General features: G+C 36.6%; 1 protein-coding gene across 3 annotated transcripts in view; it reads left to right on the top strand.

Moving 5' to 3' along the window:
• sog (short gastrulation) overlaps positions 1-23641 on the top strand; it is a 74301-nt gene extending 50660 nt beyond the window's left edge. For all 3 annotated transcript variants that reach the window (XM_066289943.1, XM_066289944.1, XM_066289942.1), the window contains exons 4-8: positions 18901-18966; positions 19156-20687; positions 20802-21133; positions 21192-21579; positions 22027-23641. In XM_066289943.1, coding sequence (XP_066146040.1) covers positions 18901-18966; positions 19156-20687; positions 20802-21133; positions 21192-21579; positions 22027-22191 — 2483 coding nt within the window. In that variant the 3' untranslated portion in view covers positions 22192-23641. The remainder of the gene's footprint in view (positions 1-18900; positions 18967-19155; positions 20688-20801; positions 21134-21191; positions 21580-22026) is intronic.
• The last annotated feature ends 317 nt before the right edge of the window (positions 23642-23958 follow it).

Genomic DNA, 23958 nt, shown 5'->3' with positions numbered 1-23958 from the left:
CAAACTTAAAAATCTAAAGGTGTTAGATTGGGCGATCGAGGAGGCCAACTACTTAACCCTCCATGGCCTACCCATCTCTGTGGATAGTTTGCGCTTAACCAGTTCGTCACCACCGCGGAATAATATAAAGGACATCCGTCTCATTATGCTATTATCTTATACTCAATATTTGAGCCAAATATCTTAAAAACTGTAGGAGCTATAAAAGATAAAATGGGAAAAATATAGAACTTTAACATCCTGTATTTGCTTAACAAAGCATTTCTCGATTATAGTTTATACAGTAAACTAATATTATTTTTATGCGTAGAACATGCGGTTAAAATCCTGCCACAAAAAACCCGGACACTCTGTATATCCTGATTCAGTCTCCATAACTCCTCAAGCTGCATAAACAAATGTGTGAGCTTCTCTTGGGTCACTTTAACCAAGTTAACGACATACTTATCTATCGGGTATTGGTATTAAGCGTCGGTAGTTAAAGCCACCGGAATTCGATATTTATTTAATCCTCTCAAATCTGGGCTTTAACACCTCACAAATAACCCTTCTTTGAACTAGGCAGACGTTTATTACTAAAGCGGAGATTTCGAAGCCGCCGTTATTACTGAATAAAAAACAATGCAGGTTAAAAATAGTTTTGCTGGCGCCACATGTAATTCAAAACAAACCTATAAATATTTGGCTCGCAAATGAATTCATTTTATAACCAAAAAGAATTTTGTTTGCTAGTAATGCTAAATTGGGGAAATCACAATTTTGAGAGATCCCAATTACTTACTCCGTACTCGGTTTGATGAATACCTGATCAAGTGGTTAGGAATTGTCACATAACCATATTTGTTGATAAATTTTCAACAGATTAACCTGCAGTCGTAAATCCTGTAAATAGAATAGGAAATCAAGCTTCCTGACCGACCACCTGATTTAGAACCCAATTAATTTACCGCCGACGAGAGCGGTGGCGCCTACTATTACATTCATTAACTCTCTCCGGTAAAAACCTCAGGTACGCAGCTGTTTATTAATGGAAAATCAAAGGCGTGCACTTAGACCGATCAATCGAGGAGATGCACCGGTGGGTGGAAAAAAAGAAAACCTGCCACCCACCGGCCAGATGGCGCCACTTGTTTTCTTTGTCTATAAGCCTCTTCCGCAACGATCCACCCACGAAATTCGATAGCACGGGTCAAATTGGACAGGATGGAGGTATCGGGCCATCAAAATCTATTCTTAAAATTCGATTCCTAAAAAGTGGAAATATTCCAATTGAAGGCGAACTATGACCTTTGACGTTAGTTCATAAACAAGCGAGTGCAATTAAGGACTTCTAAAAATATGCATTAACAAATATACGATTCGCGGTTGAACAGTTTGATTAATCTAACGGAGCGGAATGTGCACGTTAGGTAATTGTCGAATTAAATTGATTGCGGCGGAAAGTTCGGTCGAGTTATAGGAATTTGTGCACAGTTCTAAATTGAACCGCAGTATTAACTTTACAACCGAAATTTAGGGCTAACTAGGTTTCCGTAAAAAGGGCTAAACTGATTTATACAGCAAGGTATACTCAGCGGCAGAAAGCTCTCAACATCTCTTACACCTACACGGTGTTATCGTATAAGTGTCTGATATTTCACAGGGTGATGTTTCAAGTAATTTTAAGACGGAAAGTTCTTATAAACATGCGTCTTTACCCGTTTAGTTTTCAAGATACAGAATATCAACGTTGAAAAAATAAGTCACCTATTTTTTGATATTTCTCGATCAGTTTCATTTAATTTTAGCAAATTTCGTATCCGGAGTTTTTTTGAGGTGAGAAATTCAAATTTAACGACTTCGTAGTATCTTCTAGAGAGTACCACAAGCAACCAGTAGAACTAGTTTTAGCATTTTTGGATAATTAACATTCATGATAAGCTTTAGATGCGTTCTTCGCGGAAACCGTTGCTTCTTCTAGTGGCGGCAATAAGATATGGTTTTTTTAACAAGGTAGGAAAAAAGATTTTTCCACTCGAAGTGACTCGAAAGTGACATACAGTGTGACACAAAACAATGGGAACTGTTTAAAGGTATTTTAATGGTCGCTTGTGACGTCCTCTAGAAAATACAACTAAATAATTGATAACTTTGAATTTATCATTTCAAAGAACTGCCGAACACCAAATTTCGTGGAATTTATCGGAGGAGATCGAAAAATATCAAAGAATATGTTATTTATGTTTTTAACTTTTATACCCCGTATCTTGAAAACTAAAGCATGTAGGACACTTGTTTATAAGAACTTTCCATGTTAAAACTACCTTAAAAATCACCCTGTAAAATATTGGACGCTTATTTGATAACATCCTGTGTATGCATCGACTTCATCTTGAGTGCTTAATGGTTACTTACTTAACAAGTGCGGCAAATGATGCTTTACCGATTACTGTGATCCTGTGATCGCTACGTGATATTTTACTCTGATTGCAGCTGGCTAAAGGATATAAAGTGGGGTTCAATCATAAATCGAGTGCGGTAGACACTTTCGCACGTGTTAAGTGTTAATGTTAAGACATAGTTCAAGTTCGTTGAAGCGTAATTGGGAACTCTGCCTGGCCGTGCGTTTCTGCATTTCTGAAGGAGCTTTGAGCTTATTTTGATTCTACAGGCAGTTCCTAGGGATACTCGACAGTCGGAGAAGATGTAAATCGCTTCGCCCCTTGTCTGGCTTCCTTTCGAGTGGTCATCTCAAGTGTATAAAACCTGATTGTTGTCCGATAGCGACTGAAGAAGTTTCATTTTAACATACTCTATCTTTGAAATTCTCCCTCTAAATGACTATTTCAACTTTAACCGATCATCGCGACCCTCTTCCTCTGCCGGTATGGTTGGAATGTCCGGTCGAAGGAGCCCAGCAGTTCTCTAATGACCGGTTTCGCCTAGTGTTTCCTCCACCGTTTTCAACCTCAATATTTCTGTAAGAGATCATAGCCTCCTTCTTGATTTGGATAAGAAACTCTAGTAAATTTTACAACTGATGTGCCTGTGTGGTCTTTAATGCACCAGTATGCAGGGTCCGGCAGTAGTGCGTTAAACTTCCTTAGCTTTATATCAGTAAAGCTAACAATTCCTTTCTTCTGAAGAATTACACAGCACACAGAGGTGTATTTCCAGAAATTAATTTCTGATGTACAGGGTGACCTCAAAAACTATGATGAGCGATAACTTAGTTATTTTAAGTGGAAATTCCCAATTTTTATGTTACTTTAGAATTTCTCGTAAAATATTAAGGTTAGTTTATATAAGGTCTGTTATTTTTAAAATGAATGGCTTTCGAGTTAATCGGAAAAATTTCGATAATTTCACAGCTGCAAGGTATCACGGAATTCGGTCTTGCGCGTTAACCGGTGTGAATTTCGCAAACAGTTTTCTGGGGCTCAAAGAGAACCTGATAACCAACATTTTGCCATGTTTCAATTTAAAAAGAGTCCTCCACAACTATCAAAATAGTCCTCCGAAGGTGAATGAGCTCAAACCTCAATAACTGGCTTATTTCAAATGGAATGCCTCAATTTTTTAAACGTCACCGTATTCAGAATTTATAAATCAACAACTAAAGTTAACATTATCCTATTCCTAGACCCAACTAACTAAAGTTTCGGAAAATTGCGCCCTTTTTGCTTTCTAAACGTTTCGATAATCATGAAAAATAACAATGGTATGAAAAATTTGGAAAAAATTAAAAAATAATAACAGCTATTTTCATACAGAGGAATAACATCTTATAAATAGCTGAATTTAGGGATGGGGTAACGTTGACAAAAGTTGCAGATTTTGAATTCTAAACACAGTCGAGAAAATTGACGCTTTTTATTTGAAATAAAAAAGTTATTAAGGTTTGAAGTCATGCAACTCCGGAAGACTATTTCGGCCGTCATGGAGGACTTTTTGACACGTGAAATTGTAGCTTATTGAGTACTATTTAAACCAAAAAAGACTGACTTCGAAATTCACAGCGGTTAGCGCACAATACCAATTTCCGTGGAACCTTGCAGCTGTCAAATTTTTTAATTTTTTCCGAATAATACTGAAACGGTAAATTTTAAAGATACGACACGTCACAAAAATGTATTTTAAATTTTAAAGAGAAATCTGAAAATAACAAAAAAAAATTGGTAGGTCACATTTAAAATTACGAAATGGTATATCGTCGCTGTTTTTCGGGCCACCCTGTACATTAGAAGATAATTTTTGGAAATACGCCTTTAGGTGCTGGTAATCCTGCAAAAGAAAAAAATTGTTAGCTTTTTTGACATAGAAGCTAATGAAGCTTGACGCACTATTTCAGGGGTGCATAAATTAATATAAAAATCTCACCTGTTTCGTATAGCAAAGCCGAGTTGTAGCGTGAAAAACTACTTGATTTTTGGTTGTAGCTGCGTATTTGTTAAAGAACCTGTTGTTTGAATTTGGCGTTGGCTTCATAATATTATGGGTATTTCGAAAATTGCGTCATAAAAATTTGGTTGCACAAGAAAAAAAATGATATTTAGCCATGTCGTGGAACGTCATCAAAAATCGGCAACAAAATTTCACATTACCAATTGTTTTAATTTAAAAAACAACTGTAGACTTGGAGAACATCGCAATATTCAATTTTCTCTGGAAAGCTTGAATGCTTGGAAGGCAATTGCTCAATACATCGACCATCTACTGGCATCAATGCCACAAAATATGACAGAGTGTAGAAATCAATTAGGAGCATAATTGATTAAAAATTGTTCTTTGGACGTTTTTCTCTAAAACTTTAAAAACAAAAAGTGGTTAAATGGCTGAAGGTGTTTACCAACTGTGGGTAAAGAAATTAGGTCATAATGCATATCACACAGAAATGTTGAAAAATATTTTCGATAAAGCGATCATCGTCTGGGTCGTTTTGGACTTCAAATTTTGCCCACAATATTTCAATTATTGCGTAGTTTAATTTGTAAGCGAGTCTGAACTTTTTGTGGCTAATAAATCAATTTCGCACACGTCCCAGTCACCTTCATTCATCAAAGAAACGAAAACGCGAAATTAGGCTGAAATTATTAATAAACACACGTTTACTTTTCAGGCTCAATAAAATAGTATTGTTAATATTTAATTTAGCAGATAAAACCCTCACGAGGCATTAGGCGAGACTTAATGAGGATTAACCGTGGCGCTGAAAATATATACCATATAAGTCTTATCAAAAGTCGTGAGGTGATTAAACTTATGACTGTGGTTCGATATTGGGTATCGAGGGAAGCGGAATTTCCCCATCGTTTGCCTGATTAAATCGTGCAAGAAGGTGTAAGGAACAAATGCGACATATTACGCAAAACAAGCGCTGTGTGTTATTAAGTGGGATTTTTCTAATAATTATCGCTTAACTAACCAGAATGCTTTAATTATTACTTTCCATGCGCACATAACTCAGTTTACAATCACAATGCCAGAGTACGAGCGTAACATAAATTCACCGCTATTTCTTTGCGTCTTTGGTCACACGCAAAGCCAAGCCCCCCATGTAGCCACTGGACAACATTTCATTTCATTGTTCAGTTCCGTTGCAAAATTCTTATTTGTTGCTAATAATGTGTAATCCGGTATGGATAATACCCATTTCGATGAAGGAAATCTCAGAGTTCCTTGCATTCCACGTACCCCCTTGGCCGTTTCCCTCGAAAGTTTATTCTCCTGTAATGTCGACCTCGGTGAAGTTTGGATTTTGATCCTGAGCTAGTAGATAGATCACAGCTATAATAATATAAACAACTGCAATGAAGATTTCGATTCGGTGCCTGCACCTTCTTTAAGATTTTTAAGTCTGCGGCCGTATGTGAGGTTCCCAGGAGTTCCATCTTAACTAATGTTTACGATAACGATGCTGGAAGATTCTCGTGGTGTATTCGGATACTATTGATGGTTTAGTGAAACCAAGTTGGTAACATTTTTTGCCATTTATATATGCGAAATATTTTCATTCCAATATTTGTAATTCTAACTTTCTGTTCAGGACAGAGGTTGGTGTAGATGAAATCCGACTAATCGATGGAAATCTCTGCCAGTCTCGTCTGCAACCCATTATTATTAAAGGCCGTATGGGAGACCTGAATGGAACCGTGAAAGAGCGACATCGAAAAATTTTATGGCAGATACTTGACCCGATAAAAACGCGATTAAACGCGATAGAATAACGCTCCGGTGCCTGAGGATGGAGTTATCTGAAATCAGAAGACGTATAGAATTCTGACCGGTGAAATTAGTTACTTTTTGTTTCCGAGAAAGCCGGGCTTTGGGAGACATTTTGAACGGATTCCGATCTCCGATATCACTTTACGGCTCATATATTTCCATGGTGTCAACGGGCTGTCTTCGGCCTTTATTTTTTCCCCTTCACTTCTGGCAGGTAATTTGAATTTTTATTTCCTTTATCAGATCTTAAGTATTTTTAAAACACCTACCCACAAAGGCGCGATCTTGCGCGATTATAAATGGCCGAGTCTAATTGAGAAGTTGCAGTCGGTTTGAAAGCATCCAAGCCTGATTGAAAATACTACTTGAAAACAGGGATATATGCATGCAGCTCCTCGTAAAAAAGTGCATTTATTACCTGGAGAAATATTATTTTTATTTGTGGGTAGATTCTCCTAAGCTGTATCGCCATCATCGATTTAACAACAAATCCCCTCCCCCTACCCCCTTCTTTCAAAGTTCAAGTTTGTATATCCCCTTCTTTGGTTTTTGGAGAAGTTGCGGGGAGAGGGGCACGAAATAGTTTTCAGACTACGTACATTTATACATCGAGGACCAATAGTCTCGCATAAATTCGTGAAAAATTTAAGGAAATATTTTTTATAAAAATACCGGTACACGTCAAATATTGTTTTTAGTTGTGCATGTTTTAACGTAATAACGACATATACAGAGATACTCATTATGTTTATAAATGTGCTCTTTGATTTTTTTTTATTATCAAAAATATCATAATATACATGGGACCTCATAAGAAAATAAATAAAAAATATATTTATCTACTACATAGGTAACCCTGTATACATGTCTGTTACATCAAAAAGTGCACAATTAAAAACATTGTTTGACGTGCTACAGCATTTTCATGAAAAATATTTTCTTCGGGTTTTAACGAATTTATGCGGGACTTTTAGTCTTCTAAATTTAATGCTCTCCACTAACTCTCTAATGAAAACACATTTTTCGTTCGTTTATAAATTTCCAAAATACATGCAGTTTAGGTTATTTTAGTGTTGCGATCGTAGCAACAGTTTCAATTTTTTCTAAAACAATACTAGCTCATAATAGCGTAGAGCTTATTGAAGCAATTCATTTAATGTGTGTTTTAATGAAATTGCTGTTTGGATTCTCAATAGAGTGGCACTTAAAATTTGAAAAGTGAATATAATTGGTTAACTCCTGCCCCTTTAGAAAATTTCAGGAAAAATTCAAAAGTCTCAAGATTATTATTATTGCTTTAATCGACAAATGTGGACTCTAGACTGACCCTAGATGGTTCCATTGAGGATCTGGAACGTTAAAAAAAATTAAAGAACCTTAATTTTGAGGAATAAAAGAAATGCCGCAACCCGTCCTGGGCGTTCTGAAACTTATTGAGATTTTGAGAAACTGAGAAAATTTAAAAAGTGGATAAAATATACTACTTCCAGCCCTTTCGGAAAATTTCTGGAAAACTTAAAACTTTTGAAATGATTTTTATTGCTCTAATCGTTAAATGTGTGACTCTGGATACTTTTATTAAGTGTAGATCCTTAAAAGTTCAGTTTTTAGAATCTTAATTTCGAGGTACTTTCAAAATTGAGAGAATTAATGTAAGTTCATGTCACGAGAACCGAAAGAGCACCCGTCCAGCAGGCTAATAGAGCTGATCCAGGTCATTAATATGACTGCTACTTTATATAGCTACGAATATTGCTATCGGAATCCGGCTCTGACCGCCTAAACCTCGCAATATTAAATTGAATTACATGCACACAATAGGCCATCACAAATTGCAAAATTGGCGTAATAAGTTATTAATAATTGTGTTGACGGGTTCATTTAACTGACGTCGGTTAAAGTGATTCTATAAAAGTCGTGTTGTGGTTATTGTTTTGTTGGTTATGCAATAATTTAGGCGCCACGACAGTTTACTACATGACATTCTCGATTTTTAGTAGCTGGTGAGTGGTGCAGAATAGTTTGGTTCTAGTTCAAGCTTAGGTTAGTACTATGCTAACTGTAGACAGATCGAGGAACTAAATTAAGCTTCAGCCTTGTCCCACCGTACGCTAATAATATGCCCTAAAAATTACATCGACGGCGTCTAGACATCAAGTTATGTATGTTTGGAAAATGCTTATATGCTGGCGCCACGGCTATTAAATTAACAAACTATTACGAACGTGCTCAATGATGACATCCATTTGCTTGGGATTTCTTTGTTTGTGCACTTAAGTAACCACCTCATCGGAAAAAGTACCTTCGTTTCGGAAACTACCATAAACGTCGAATAATAAGTTTGAAGTACCACCCATTGAGAGAAGTACACAGGACTCTTCATCCATTCGCCTGTGTGGGTAAGCGACTATTGAATCAGAAAAGTGTGAAATTTGTATTAAAAATAATTTCGTGATTTTTTCATCTTAACATTACATAAATAAACCTCAAACCACAGGTAATGGATTTTTCCATTCTATTTCCAAGTAAGATGGGGCAAACGGTACCACTGCATTATGCCAACGATCACAATATATGTATTACTTAAACTGTTTCAGATAATTCAGATAAGGCAAAGCACTTGTTGATTGTACCGGCATGTTTACCGGAACTTTGTTACATGTATTTTCCATTTATTGTGTCTCTTGAGGACTTTGCTTGTTGTACCTTGAAGGAATTTACTGTTGGTGATGGTTCGTGAATCAGTGACAACGATAATCTACAGGGTGAAAATGAAATAGGGGGACATATATATTTTAAGGACTGATTTTACAATTGAAAATATGAAGAAAAGTTGGTACAGACATGGACCATAAAAACCTGCTAAGGGAGCTACGGCCCTTCAAACGTGACTCTCAAGAAATATGGAATGGCGTGCGGAACCAGCGGGAAGCCACGTTTACTTAACATATTCCCGTATCCTTTAACTTTTATGAAAATTTCACGTCGGAATGTTATTTCATGTCTAATATCATGTAGAAAAAGTATTCTTGATCAATTGTCGCAAGACAAACGGTTTAAGAGGTAAGTCGTTTTAAAGGAAACTTTGCAAGGCGAGAAGTCGAAGTTAAATTGTAAATTTTTTTCGTTGATTCTGAACTCGATTTTTTAAGTTTTGTTATTATTTCATACCTCCTATCAAAATGATAAATTTTGTTTTATTATACAAATTCACTACCCAATTTTAATTTCTCACTTTGCAATGTTCATTTTAAAGGGGCATGTCTTTTAAACGGTTTTTGCTATGGCAATTCATCAAAAGCACTTCTTCTATGTGATTTCAGACAAGAAATAACAGTCCGATGTAAAATGGTCACATATTAATTAAATGCAGTGCTTCCCCCGGTTCCGCACGCCATTCCATATTTCTTCGGAGCCACCTTTGAAGGGCTGTAGCTCCTTTGGCAGGCTTTTACGGACCCCCGCCTGTATCAAATTTTCGACTATAAGACCAGTCCTTAAAATATGTCCCCTTATTTCATTAATTCAAGTAACCATAGACCTAAGTCTAAACAAGTAATTTTTACAAATTTTACAGTACAAAGTCTAAGAATTAAATTGTGTGAGCGGAGTTGGAATCTAAGAAACCGCAGGGTCTTTGAAAATCACGTTTGGGATGTTATTAGATGGAGCAAAGGGCACTCAATCGAATACGACCTCGAGCTTTCCAACTGAAAATCTCAGGGAAAATTAATATGTAATATGAAGGTATAAAAAGAAAGGTATAAATTAAATTTAAAACGTAATACTCTGTATCATGGTAATTAAATATTTTCAGACCTATGTTAGGTTGAATTTTTTGTCGTGTTGGAAGATACACGCTGTTAATATACTTGATCACTAATTTTAGGCCACCCTGTACAAAATGATTTTATTATTCCAGTCATTTAACATGTTATTCTGGGGAGGATCTGATGAGATTTCAACAGAGACAATTTTATAAAGATGTCATTGTTAATATTATCGAAGTTAATGAATTCAAACTAGCTCTTCTGGCACCACTAATCCCCATAAAGACTGGTTCGAATGCACAATGGTTCATGTATGTCATTGTTGCTGGCCTTAGTAGTTATTCCCAGTACCTGTACTAGACAAATATTTCTTAATAATAGCCGTACCTACTCAATCGAGAAACTTCATTAAAATACAATGCGTTTATTTAGAGCACAATGGCGGAATAATTCTCCTGGAGACTTCGTAGTTAGATACTTAAAAACCTCACCCTACGCAAAGACCTTTCTTCCACTATCGGAATGCTCGCATTGATTACTAATAAATTCTCGGTAATATTTGAACTTCTTTGGTCGGTCTCCATTGAGAGCCTCCTCAATACTCACCAAATTGCGAGACGAAATCTCCCAAAAAGTTATTTAAAATTACATACTTCCATCCCTCGAAAACACTATACAGCAGCTGCATCTGAAGTTATCCTGGTCTAAGTCTTCATGCATAATTTCCAACCTCTCTTGGTAGTTTACTATTACGCCCTGTTTACGAGATTAGAATAGCGGTAGTAAACATTGGAAGGATTAGAATGGAGATGTGGCTCCATCAGCTAATCCTAAGTGGTTTCTAGTCTAATAAAAAAATTAGTTTGCCCCTCTTTTGGAAAAATAAAATACCAACACCGGCGAAATGTGCACGTGGGACACTTGAAACAAAGTCGTTTCTTGAAACAACTCTGCCAATCGTGACTTGCATGAAAATGTGCTTTAATTTTATCGATTTGCGAACGTTTTCAAGGAAAAAATGCAGAAACATCGTTCCTTTTTTAAGCACATTGTAATGCAGCATCCATATTTAGGTCGAGAGGCGCCACAGTCATGCATCTAGTAGTAATCTGTGCGACCTTGTCTCTTTTTGGAGAAAAACAGGTCTAAAGTGGAGACTACTAAAGGATTCATGTTTTCATTAACGTGATGGATGCTGCTAAGTTAACGAGAGATAATCGATGTGTTGACCGGGTTTTGTTTAGGCAATCTGACCTAGCAAAAACCACTTTAGAAAAGTGCGATGGAGATGTGGAGAGTAATCTGGGAATTTTTCGTGAAGCGTTGCTAATCGTGTTCAAACGTAACAAGTGGGCAAATTCCACATGAGATAATCAAGTTCGTTGATGATTTAAATATGGGCAATTTGAATCGATCTCAGTAGGTACCCTAGCAATCTCAAATTTTTTTAACCATTCTAGAGTTATTTGAGAATTTTCAAAAATAACGAAGTTCCTTCGTAATTTCCAAAATTTGGCTTAAAATTCCTTAATATTTATAATCGCTACATTACGCCAAGAACGTTTTTGCTACCATCTAGACAGATACGTAACTTCTAGCGAGCAATTCTGAGAGTGCGTTTTATCGGTGAAAATGAAGATTAAGCCTTTTTAGTCAACAATGGCATGCTGCGAGTTACGAAAAAATTATAACTATTATATTTAAATTCAGGTATACGAGGTGTGTCTCGGAAGTAATAAATCATTTCTTTTAAAGTTTTTATTGAAGAAATCTACTGTTTGACATTGTTCTCTCCAAGGCGCGAGGATAATCCCAGAAGTACCCGACTTGACATATACAGGATTGGCCATCATTATTACAGCTTTTAAAATTGATTTATATTTTTGCTTAAATCGAAGGGCCAAATGCATTCCTCTGTACATACATCCTTTATTGAACTACTTTTATTTATCATAGAAAAAAGGAATATATTATCTCGCTTTATAGTCACCGGTATAAACAAATTGTGTTTCTAGATAAACTATTGCAAATGTTTTTTTTTTGTGTTTTCTTTTTGAGGAAATTTTGCTTTTCTGTTCTTGTATTCAATTCAACTATTATTTAGGGAATTTTCTGCCATTGCTCGGTGTGAAACATATAGTGATAACATTAGAACCAGAGTGATATATTTTTTTAAGAATGGTCTGAACAAGTCGAAAGAGCTAGAAATTTACAACTTTATAAATCGACAGTGTCGATAAACATCAAACAATTTGTTAGTCCTGATGATAAAATATTAGTAAAAAAAAAACATTGGTAGACTAAGAAAGTTTCCAAGCGATTGGATCGCAAAATTTTAATTATTGCGAAAAAAGTCCTTTCCTATCGTTAACGAAAATCCTGGGTGAAATCGGCCAAGCAGGACCATCTGACCTTTCAAGTTGAATAATAAGACGAAGACTTTGTGAAAATTACTTAAATAGTTATAAACCTGCCCAAAAACGCTTTTTCCTCGAAGAAGAACATTAAAGCCAGGCTCGAGTTCGCTCAAAACCACATTCATTGGACACCAAATGATTCGAAAAGGGTCATATTTAATGACGAGTCTGAGACTAATTTATTTAGAAGTGATGATGTATTTCACGTAAGGCGACCTAAAGGTCAGAGATTGGATCCAAAATACACTTGTCCCACTATGAAACATGGTGAAGGATCTGTAATGGTGCTCGGTGCTTTTCGTCATTGGTATGGGTCCTGTACACAAAATTGAGGGAAGGACGAACAAGTTTACATACAGACGTTTCGAGGAACGTTTTGGAACCTCATACAAGTGCGATCATGCCGCTTAAATTCCGCTTTCAATACAATAACGATGCAAAGCATGCTTCAAAATTGGCCAAAGAATGGTTAGAACAGCAAAAAATACCTGTTACGAAGTGGCCGTTCCATAGTTCTGATCTCAATCCAATTGAAAACTTGTGGGAGATCTTGGACCAGAAAATTCCGGACCGAAGAGTTAAATATGCAACGGAACTATTTGAATTACTATTCAAAGCTTGGTTAGAAATGGATCCAGCTATAATTGAGAAATGAATTAATTCTATGCTAGAATAAATAAATAGAATGGCAGATGTAGTGAGGCATAAAGGATAATACATTGAATATTAAAAATGTGTTTTATTTTTCACTGTTATAGTTAATTATTTGAGCAAAACAATTTAGTTCCAATAATTTTGGCCAGCATAGAAACATAATTTGTTTATACCAATGAAGATAAGAAGAGATAATACATTACTTTTCTCTGATAAGTAAAGGTAGTTCAATAAAATATGTATGTACAGAGTGACGCATTTTGTTCCTTCAATTTGAACAAAAATATAAAAAAATTTTAAAAGTTGCAATCATTATAGCCAATACTGTAGATTAATTTTTTTTTTAATTTTCCTTTATTACAACACCTTATGTCTAAACCTAGAGGATGTTACGTTGAATTGTGTTTGTTTAAGAGCCGGTTTTAGTGAAAGGTTTATAAATTTTGTGAACATGGGAAAATTGCTCATCGATACGTGATTTATTACTTTTATTCAAAAAGTCATAGTCCAACTTCGATTCTACTTTGAAAGAATCTGGTCGTTCGTTATCAATTGTAAAATACTAAGTGACGTAATTTAATTTCAGTCGCACAAACTGTCAAGACGGACTTCGTAGTAGTTGACCCAATAACAGTTCAGATGTTGTAATGAAAATTCACAAAACTGTATTGAAACTCAGAAATTTCAAAAAGTACTGTACATCGCAGTTGGATCCAACAATTGGATATAAGAAAGTTGGGCGCAAGATGGGTGTTGTGATTACTCACAATTGATCAAAAACTGTGCCTTGAGGATGTTTCAAAAGAGTGTTCGACAAAGTTCAACAGCAATAAAACCGAGTTTTTGCATCAGTTTGTAAGCATGGATGAAACGTGGTCAAGTATTTCACACCTGAGACGAAAAACCAGTTAAAACAATCAACTCAAAGAGAATCGTCTACAAAAAAGGCGAAAACCTTTTTATCTGTAGGAAAGATGATGGCGTCAGTTGTTTGGGGATGCACGTGGAATAATTTTTATTAACTCTCTCCCTATAAGTAAAACAACAAACGTAGAATATTAAACAAATTTTTTGGAGCGTTTGATTAAAAAAATGATAAACATTTGGCAAAAAAGAAACCCTTGTTTCATCAAGACAACGCATCAATTCACACTTTCGCCATCGCGATAACCAAAATCAATCAACTAGGTTTTGAATTTTATACTCGTCCTCCCTAATTTCCAGATTTAGTCCTATCAGATTATTTTCTATTTCCATACTTGAAAAAATAGCTTGGTGGAGATTTACTGATAATGAAGAGGTGAAATCCGGTGCCTGTCTTGAAACATTTGAAGTTTCTTACCGTAAAGGGAGTATAGAAGTCATAGAACATCGCTGGGAGAAGTGTGTCAATCTCAAAGGAGAGTGTCGAAAAATAATGTAATAATTTCCCTTTTTTTTAAGTATTAAGTCGGGTACTTCTGAAACTATCCTCGTATATTCCTTTGGAATGTACACATTTCTAGCAATTCTGCCATTACTAATAACAATTCTGGTAGTCTTGTTTCGTTAAGCTATTAACACCTACATTGTGCCTCTTTGGATGTTTTCCATTGTTCTGTAATGGCGACCTGTCAATTTTCGGCTAAGACTTAAAACAAAAATCACATGGTCTCATGTTCACATATCTGGATTGCGGGGTGGGTGTGGGAATACACGAATATTTTTGTCATTCCTTTCACTCACATGTAGTCATATCCAGCATAATGCGGTGTTGTCGCATCGGTTGTAAAACATTTATTCTCATTACTTTTGGGACGTACATAGTAGAATTATAAGATTTGGCGCTCTCTATCAGTAACAAAAAACTCAGTAAATATTCGAGTGTTCCACCACGAACTTTGCCGGTATGCCAAGTTTTGTCGGAAGAAAATAAATTATCATTTTAATTTGTACGCTCTGTATTTCAAGAACTAGTCGTTGTGACATGTTAACGCTGAAATTTTACTAAATATTCTTCGAAGATTCGCCCTTTAAACTTCGTCTTCGTACTTAATTAAGATCTATATAATGCAGGGTGTCTAGGTAATAGGAGTTTTAAGTGCTTTATTAAGACATAAAAGTAAAATACTATGATAAACTATAGAGATTTTGGCCTATTTTCTCGAGATTTCTACCTCGAAGCTGAACCAAGCGTCTCATGCATATTCTGCGTCTGAGCGCAAAAAGTGTCCCCTGGTTCCGAACTGAACTAAGCGATTTCTGATTGATTTTCCACGTAAATTAATAAGATTTTCTCGTAATATGCGCATACATTAATCTGATCTAGCATAGTCAATGAGTTTGCCGACAGGTTGGCCGTTTGATAAATGTATTTAAGAACGGCTGACTGGCGCCCGCAAGGTGAGACTGTGCACTCAGTCGTCTTCGTTTACACTGGTTTTATATGCCATATAAAGACGAACACGAAAACCTGTACTTGTTATAATTTGACCGAAACGCGCGTATGGGACCACATGTTATTTCCCGCCAATAAATCAGCCTAGTTTAGATTTGCAGCCTAGCTATACGGTCGCTAAGGCACATTCTCGCTAAAATGTAAATTATTCTGCATGAGTCTCATTGGTTTTTTTTGTGCTGAGATATTTGCAGACAGGCGTGTCTGTCGCAAAAAGACAACGGCTGAAATTTCGTCTATAAATACCGGCGCTAGGCCAGACCACACAAGCTAATTCTACTCAAGAGAATGACCTTTTACTATGTCTGGCTGCGGAAAATGCTTCGAATGCATTAAATGCTTAAGCTGACGGAAGATAATTGGCATTTAACAAAGATATGTATCGCAAAACCGATTGATAAATCATTTGTTGGTGGTTACTGCTACTTCTTGCAGGCACGTTTACACGAGACCATTCGGTTTAGTTATGGACCGATTTCAAGTCTAATTGCATTCAAAATCGCTAACAGTCCCGTAATTGTTCAATCGATTACACAGTATTCTCCAGTATGTGATTAACCCTAGGCTCAATTAATCTAGTTTCAATCGAATTTATTGGCAATGGATCTAGAAAATTTAAGTCAATTAGTCTTGACTTTCAACACGACTGTATACCTTATGAATCGCAAGCTTACAGTATCAGTTCTTAGTCTTTCTGAAATTCCCCAATAAGGAGACTGTGGGAACCAAATGATGACGCAGATCCTTCTCTCTATTCACATTCTCACTTCACTCCGAGTCTCATCTTAGACGTAGCAATCGAAGTGAAGATGAATTTCCATATTAATCTCTACTCGCCATTGCAATCTCATATTTTTAGACGTAAACTTATGCAGGGTGCGGCATGAGAATCGAGTGTTTTTGAAATAATTACATAATCATTAGTTTTGAATATATAATTTGTTTTTTTTTCATTAAAACAGCATAGTCGAAAAAATAAGATTTTATAATCGTGAACAGAAAAATACGTCTGACATGTCCTGTTCATTCTCATTAGCGCAATGTTGATAGCGTTGCAGCAGGTCTTTGTTGATTTCGGTGATTTGATGTCGTACTGCTTCTTCTAATTTTTCTAATGTACGAGACATAGCCTCTTATATATGTATCTTCAGATATCCCATAAAAATAAATCACACAAGGAGAGGTCAGGCGACCGAGGAGGACATAAAATTTCGCCAAATCTAAAGTGCAGTCACAGACGCCTCACCACTCCTAACAAAACAATCATAAGTGAACATTCAGTGTTCTAATATCTATGACGGCTCCCTAGTGGCAACTGAAAGATAATAACAAAATGCTATGAGCCAAATAATGAAATGCCTATCAGAGCACAACATTTCCATTGTGAACGGTAGAATATTACTCATTCAAAATACACCTGGTTCCCGCGCCGTATCCTGTATAATTTCAGTCTTCGTATCGTAGAATAAATAACTGTTTCTGGAACTCCATCATGAGGACCTCGGCTCCACTTTTCCAATTCCTCATAAATAATAATGTAATGGGGGAGAGATCTGGTGAACGTGCCGGCCAACCTATGTGTCCATTGTTTGAAATGACTCTCCTGGGAAATTTTTCACATATGATTTATATTAATTTTGAATAGATGATATTTATGTTTTTTTCAAAACTCTCCGCATTGCCTGAAGAGATATGTTAATACTATTTCCGATTTCTACCAAAAATTTTTGAAGAATTGTCAGACGAGGATTAATTGTGAATTGAAGTCTCACGACAAGAAACAAGAGTAAATGGCACAGAAGTTAAAACTATTTGTGAATTAGTAACTTTGTCTTGCAATTAAATGGTTCAAAAATTTATGAACTACCTGATCTTCAAATTATCCATTTAGCAACTCATGCAGAGATTGTATGTGACTAATTATAAGTAGAAAACTAGCCAAACAAGAATCTCATCGAAATGCATTCAATATCGTCGCCACATGGATTGAAAGTGGGTTTGCAGTACCAGGACTTATTTACTTCTAGATTCGGCACTGAAATACCGTGCGAGTCTCAATAACCCCCCTTGCCGTTAGCTTTTTAACTAATTATTACATTTTCAAACTTCAAATATATGAATTGGATAAAAACACATTTTTTTTTGTTTTTGTTTACTTTTTAAAATATTTCTTACGTAATCGGTAACGCAAAGTGGGCTATTTTTTTTTAAATTGAAATATGGGCCAAAGGACACTTTAAATTAAAGGTTTTTCCAAATTACATTTAATAATGTATTGCGGTTTAAAATACATATATCGATTAATTTTTGAGAAAAACAACTATAAATTTATTCTAAAATGCAGTACAAACTCACTTAAATAGTTAAATAATACAAAAACAGTCAAATAACGGAAATACTTGTTTCTTGAAAGGAAATAATTTTGTTATTGATTTTGCGTTCACAAATAGTCCTTGGTTACTTTTATTTAGTTATTTATCACTATTTTCAACCAAAGACTGCTTGCGAACACAAAATCGAAAGTAACCAATTTCCTATCAATAATTTTTTTAAATTATTATTTACGTACTATTTAACGGAGTTTGTATTGCAAATTTTTATTTGCAAAGCCGTTTTCCTCAAAGACTAATCGATATATTTTGAATCACAATACATCACTGAATGCAATTTTGAATGACCATATCTTGAGATGTCACTTGATCTATGTTCCAATTTAAGCAACATTTAAAAAAATAAACAAAGTCAATATATAGCATTTTTTGTTCTATTTAATGCTACTTTTGAATTCTTTGAAAAATAATAATTTGTTATGAAGTTAACAGGAAGGGTAATGTCGACTGCACGATATGATTTAGTTCAACCTAACTGCGTTCGGTTAGTACAGATTTTTTCTCTCCGATTTAAAAAATTTATGCCTTCCGAAAAGAAAATTTGTCTTTCCGCCTGCTATTGAAGATACATTTTTTCCCGATCAGATTTTTAATAACTGTAATTATTATTGAGTGCGACAAAGTACGTCTCTGTGTGCTGGCCCCTCACTTTGCCTTATAAGTGATGTTGTATCAGATCTGTCGACGCATGTTTCTTTTCAAAACTTTCTATTTGTTCCTAAACGGGCTTAAAGTTAATTCATTCTTTCCGCCTACGATGTATCTTCCTTATTATTGCTTTAATATCAATTTTATTATCTATTGATAATCGAACGTTTAAACTGGCAAACAGAGCCATTCTCCAAGTTCTGTATTATCCCGGCTATAAATTCGTGGGCCGTAATTTTTAAGGAATGTTCGGAATATCATTTGCATTACCAATCAACGTCTACGTTGCCATTATCGATCGGATCTATTGAACGATTAATTACTATTATCCGCCCATGTTCATTAAGAACTCCCACTAAGGTTTTTATTTCAAATTTCAGGTCCTGACGAGAATCAAGATATCATCCCACCGCCTGTTGTGGAACCTGAGGAGAAGAACAATAAACGTAAGTAACAATCATATTTCCCACACATTTTCTCCTCACATAACATAAACTTTATTAATTCCTGAGAACTGCTCAAAGGAAGTATACTTTAAAATGCAGTTTATTTCTTTTGACATAATTCTGGTTTCTTCTGGTTCTGAATCAATTGCATCATCTACCTCTTCCACTAAACTAACAATTCTCCTTCAGATTTCGTGGCTCTTCTCACTGGGCGCTCATCTCTCTCCGCTAAGAATGAATACGGGAAGCCAATTAGCGACCTTAACAAGAACAACGTGGTGGCAACAGGAAGATTCAATGTCCACAAGCGCAACCTCTACTACTCCTTCTACATCTCCGAAAATGCAGCTCGCCCCCAATCCCTTCAATTTCTGGACGATAAAGGAAATATCTTGGAGGAGTTTACGCTCTCCCATAGCGGAGGTTTCGTTAACAGCCTCTATCAAAATGCATCCAGGAAAGTTTGTGGGGTCTGGAAGCGCTTAGCAAAGGATTATCGAAAGCTGTTGAAGCAGCAGAAGATGTATGCTATGTTAGTGTGGGGAGTTAAAGATCAGGCTGAGTTTACTTTAAGTGGACAGATATTGAGGAACAGTGCTTTACAAACTGAACTTTTGAGCGCTCTTTTGGAGCCTGCTCCTGGGACAGACACTCTTTCTATGACCGGAGCTGGGGGTACTGCGATAGTTTCAATATCAACCTCAGTGACACCTTCCATTAATGTGGCAATCATTTTTAATGGACTTTTCCTGCATTCCGAAGTATCGAGTGCCCCCATTAACATCACTTTATCCATGGATGAAAAGAAGCAGCTGGTCCTCCAAGAAATTATCACAGTCTCGAAGCCCGCCACAGATATTAATGTGGTCAATGTGAGTGCTACAATCACGCAAGCGCATCTACGCTACTTGACTAGAGGTCGCATTCTCTTAAGTGTGACTTCTGTATCAAAGCCCGAAGCTCTGAAACTGAGCGGCAATATCATGACTAAGGCCTCATGTGAAATATTCCAGTCAACTTTATCATCCTCCAATGCAGCAAATCCTGACGGAGTCTCTGGAATGGCTTGGTTGTACTTGAATAATGCTGGTTCCTTGATCTACAATATCCAAATAGACAAATTACCCCCCAAAGAAAATCCTCCAATCATCACTCTCATAGATTTGAGCACCAAAAAGAAGACCGAATTGGAAGATTTAACTCCATATTTCCACGGAGATGGCTGGGCTAATGGAACCTTAGAGAAACTTACTCCTAGAGTGCTCGAGCCGCTTTATGCGGGAGATCTAGCTATCAATGTGGCCACCACCAGCGATAATAGTCTGATCAAAGGCAAACTGATCGCTAAACCTGTAGATGAAGCTCGGGATGCACCCGCCCCCTATTTGCTGAAGAGGGAGTACATGAATCTGTCCACAGCCACGGTGGGACTTGCCTGGATTTCCGTGGATAATGATTGTCATCTACATTATGATGTCTCGATCACAGGACTTAGTCCAGAGCGGAAAATGGAACTTTGGATGGAATTGTACCCAATTATCGCTCCAGGGGCACCATTTATTATCAAAGATCTCGACACATTTAACGGAAATTCTGTGGAGGGGTCTCCAGTGGAAGTGTTGAGCAGAGAGGAACTGACCAGACTTCAGAACGGGGTCAATTTTCTGAAGGTGAAAGATTCTCATTCTAAGGTGGTCCTGCTTTTGGCGACAATTACCAAGGTGAGCAAAACACACACAATCCTCAATTGTTGATTGAGGTATTGGGGAATGTGTACTAAAAAAATCAGACACTCCCGTTCGAATTTATTTAAAAGTTGAGGTACGTTGTCTTAGGTCTCCATTCCACCGCCCTGTAGGCCTTACGTGCCAACAGAAAACAGTATCCTAAGCCTTTACGACAACCTTCCGCAAATCATTACTACCGGCGAGTGTTTTTTCGAGGAAAAATTTTACAAGCATGAGGAGGTGTGGGTGTCTTCTAAGAACCCATGTCAAATGTGCTATTGTCAAAACGGGAGCCCCAAATGCGACATGATGCCCTGCGCTCCAAGCAGCTGTCCTGCTGGGAAGAAGATCACAATTGAAGGGGAGTGCTGTCCCGTTTGCGTCAACAACTCCATCCCCGCCAGAGAATATAATGGCCAAAAGTGTACTTTGAGTGGAAAGTAAGTTACTCTTCAATCTCCGTAGGTAATATTAACAGCATTATTTATTTGCTCATAGATCGTATCTCCCAGGAACGAAATTCCATCCCTTCATGATCCCCTATGGCTTCGACTTGTGTACAGAATGTTACTGTGATCCCAAAGATTACGAGATCCGATGCACTCGCTTGAACGAAAACGAAAAGATTTGTTGCAAGAATTGCAAGAAACCTGACGCCAACGATCCCATGTCGGACGATGTTGCACCAGAGGACCGGAATAACGGAAGATCGGTCAAGGATCATGGCAGTGAGTACTCTAAGAAGGAAACTATCGCAGCCAAGATTTTGGAGGAGGGCGGATGCAAAAATCCCAACAATGCAAAGAAGCCGTTCCCCAATGGCAGCGAATATCATCCGTACATTGATTCGTTGGGGGAGTACAAGTGTGTTACCTGTAAATGCGAGGTGAGTATCTTAATTACTCGTATCTCAATGTTTAATTAATAATTAAAGATAAATTATAATTAGTGACCCATTTTCGTGTGTGAATTAATTAAAATTAAATCGCAATTCATAAAAGTGAAGTAATGACCAAACACCACTTTGTGGGAGAAGCGGTGTTGAGTCGTTGCGAAGGGAAGTTTAGTAAGTTAAGGCTACGTCTACTTGTGCCTTCTTTTTTAATAATACGAAATAGGAATTTTGGCGTTTGAAGTTTATAAAGTAGACCACTTTGCCAGACACTATTAAATGTTTTATGAACGTCCATAAAAAAGTTTCTACCGATTAGCTGCGTTATTTATTAAAACGTGAATAGTCGAGTTTTGCTTTTCCTGTACTGGAAATTTATTAATACTTTTGAATTGGATATTTGGAATTGAATTCTTCACCTTTTCTTCTCGTCTCTTACAGAATGGTACGCCCCAATGCAGCCGCCAACACTGCGACATGCCCACCTGCAAGAAGCTTCAGGACTTCAAGAAGAAGAAGGAGAAGATCAACTCTTCGGACTTTTGTTGCTCGCTCAAGGACTGCAGAAAGCTGCGGCACAAAAAGAAGCATAGTATGACGAGTTAATTCTTCGGAAACCGGTGGAACCAGGGAAGGGGAAAACGGAAACTACGGGCTCTCGCCCAGGTTACCTAATTTACCAAAGAAGACTGAGGCAGTTGTAGTGGCGTATCGGAGAGCTGTCATAATTTATTTTAATTTTATTTTAACCTTAAGCCTAATAATAACTTTCGGGTCAGAAACTCGTTTCGAGTTTTTGTTGGAGTTCTGCACAGTTTTGTTCTACTATAACTAACGGTAAAAGGAAGATGTGCCAATGTTGGCGCAGTCGTTAGGATACAAATGACGTTGTTTTGCACAAGACTGTGATCTGTTCAGTTACTTAAAACGTAATTTTGTTGTGTACATTACGGATTGTGTTAGTTCTAAATGATCGGTTGGAGACTGGAGGCTGTTGCACTGTTGTAGGGTTTATTTATTAATTTGACATATATTGTAAATTATTCCATGAGTTTCTACTGGCTTAGATACTCAACTGCGAGATGTTGCTTACCACGGAAACTCACTCCCTTTTGGTGGTAAATAGCAGCTCTCAAATACTCATTAGAGAAGAAGGCTGATAGAAACGAGGGGGAGGCATCGAAAACCGTCCGGTCTACTAATGTATAATATTTATACTTTTATTTATTGTATTTGTTTGGTTAACAAAATTTTACTGTTGCTTTCGCTGTCTCCCTCTTTATTTTTTTCTTTTGATTTTGTGTTTACTTGATTGTTTAAGTAAGACATATCAAATTATGGTGCCATCGTGTCGTGGTAAGTAGAGTATTAAGGAGGAACTTCGTTGATAGGTACTTAAAGGCTTCTTGCAGGGTTATCCAAAGTGCGAGTTTGAGAACGCAATGGGAAATCTAGTCTTTGTCATATTTGTTTTTTAATGTATTAAAGAATTTGCGCCATTTTGTTAAGGGAGTAGGGCATGGTCAGTGAAATTTTCTTTTCCGGGATTGTTCGAACAACTCTGTTGGACTCTATTTCGAGTATTAGGACGGTCGTTCAGATAAACCAATAGGAAGCTAGTTAAAATAGGAGCATTTATAAGTTTTACATACCTACTTGTATAATTAGCATAATACTTAACATATACGTTTCGGAATCTCCTTTGCAATAATTCAGTATTTTGCTAAATTATTTTCGGTTTGACGCGCGAATGTGATCTTTCTTGTGTGCATGAATGTGACTAGTTATTAGTGGTTAATGTGTAGTTTGTTGTAAATAGATAACTATTTTAAGTGTTTAATAAGCATGTGTATTAATTTGTAGGTTTGTATAATATAGCAATTATGATATTGGGTCACCACATTGCATTTTGGAAGTATTTCGTTAACGACATCCGTATAATAATATTTTGTGAATATTTTATTTAAAGGCGTATGTGTTAGCAAGTATAACAGTACAGCTATATGTTTAAAACTTGTACCTGCTTTAGGTCATAAATATATGCTTTATTACTACCTCCAATTTGTTTCATTTGGACTTCTTTTAGTAACCGGAAAAATTATCATTATCCTGGGAAAGCTTCGTTTTCTGTACTGGCTAAACATGCATTCACCACCTCTTGAACGATCTTGCAAATTTAACTATATCCGGACGGTTCCCTATGTTTACTTACCACTATATGTTCTCCCATTTCCCACAGGGAATAATATGAACCACAGAATAGTTTATGAGTAGTACTCGCAAAAGAGTCCAAAAGTCTCCTTCATAGACAGATATAGACAACAGGCACTCGAGCTCAGTCACTAATTCAGTTCAGGTTTGGGATCTACTTTC

Source organism: Euwallacea fornicatus, chromosome 14 (assembly GCF_040115645.1).
Source record: "Euwallacea fornicatus isolate EFF26 chromosome 14, ASM4011564v1, whole genome shotgun sequence".
Classification (NCBI taxonomy): domain Eukaryota; kingdom Metazoa; phylum Arthropoda; class Insecta; order Coleoptera; family Curculionidae; genus Euwallacea; species Euwallacea fornicatus.
The sequence above is the reverse complement of the archived record's forward strand: the minus strand, read 5'-3'. Positions and strand labels throughout refer to the sequence as shown.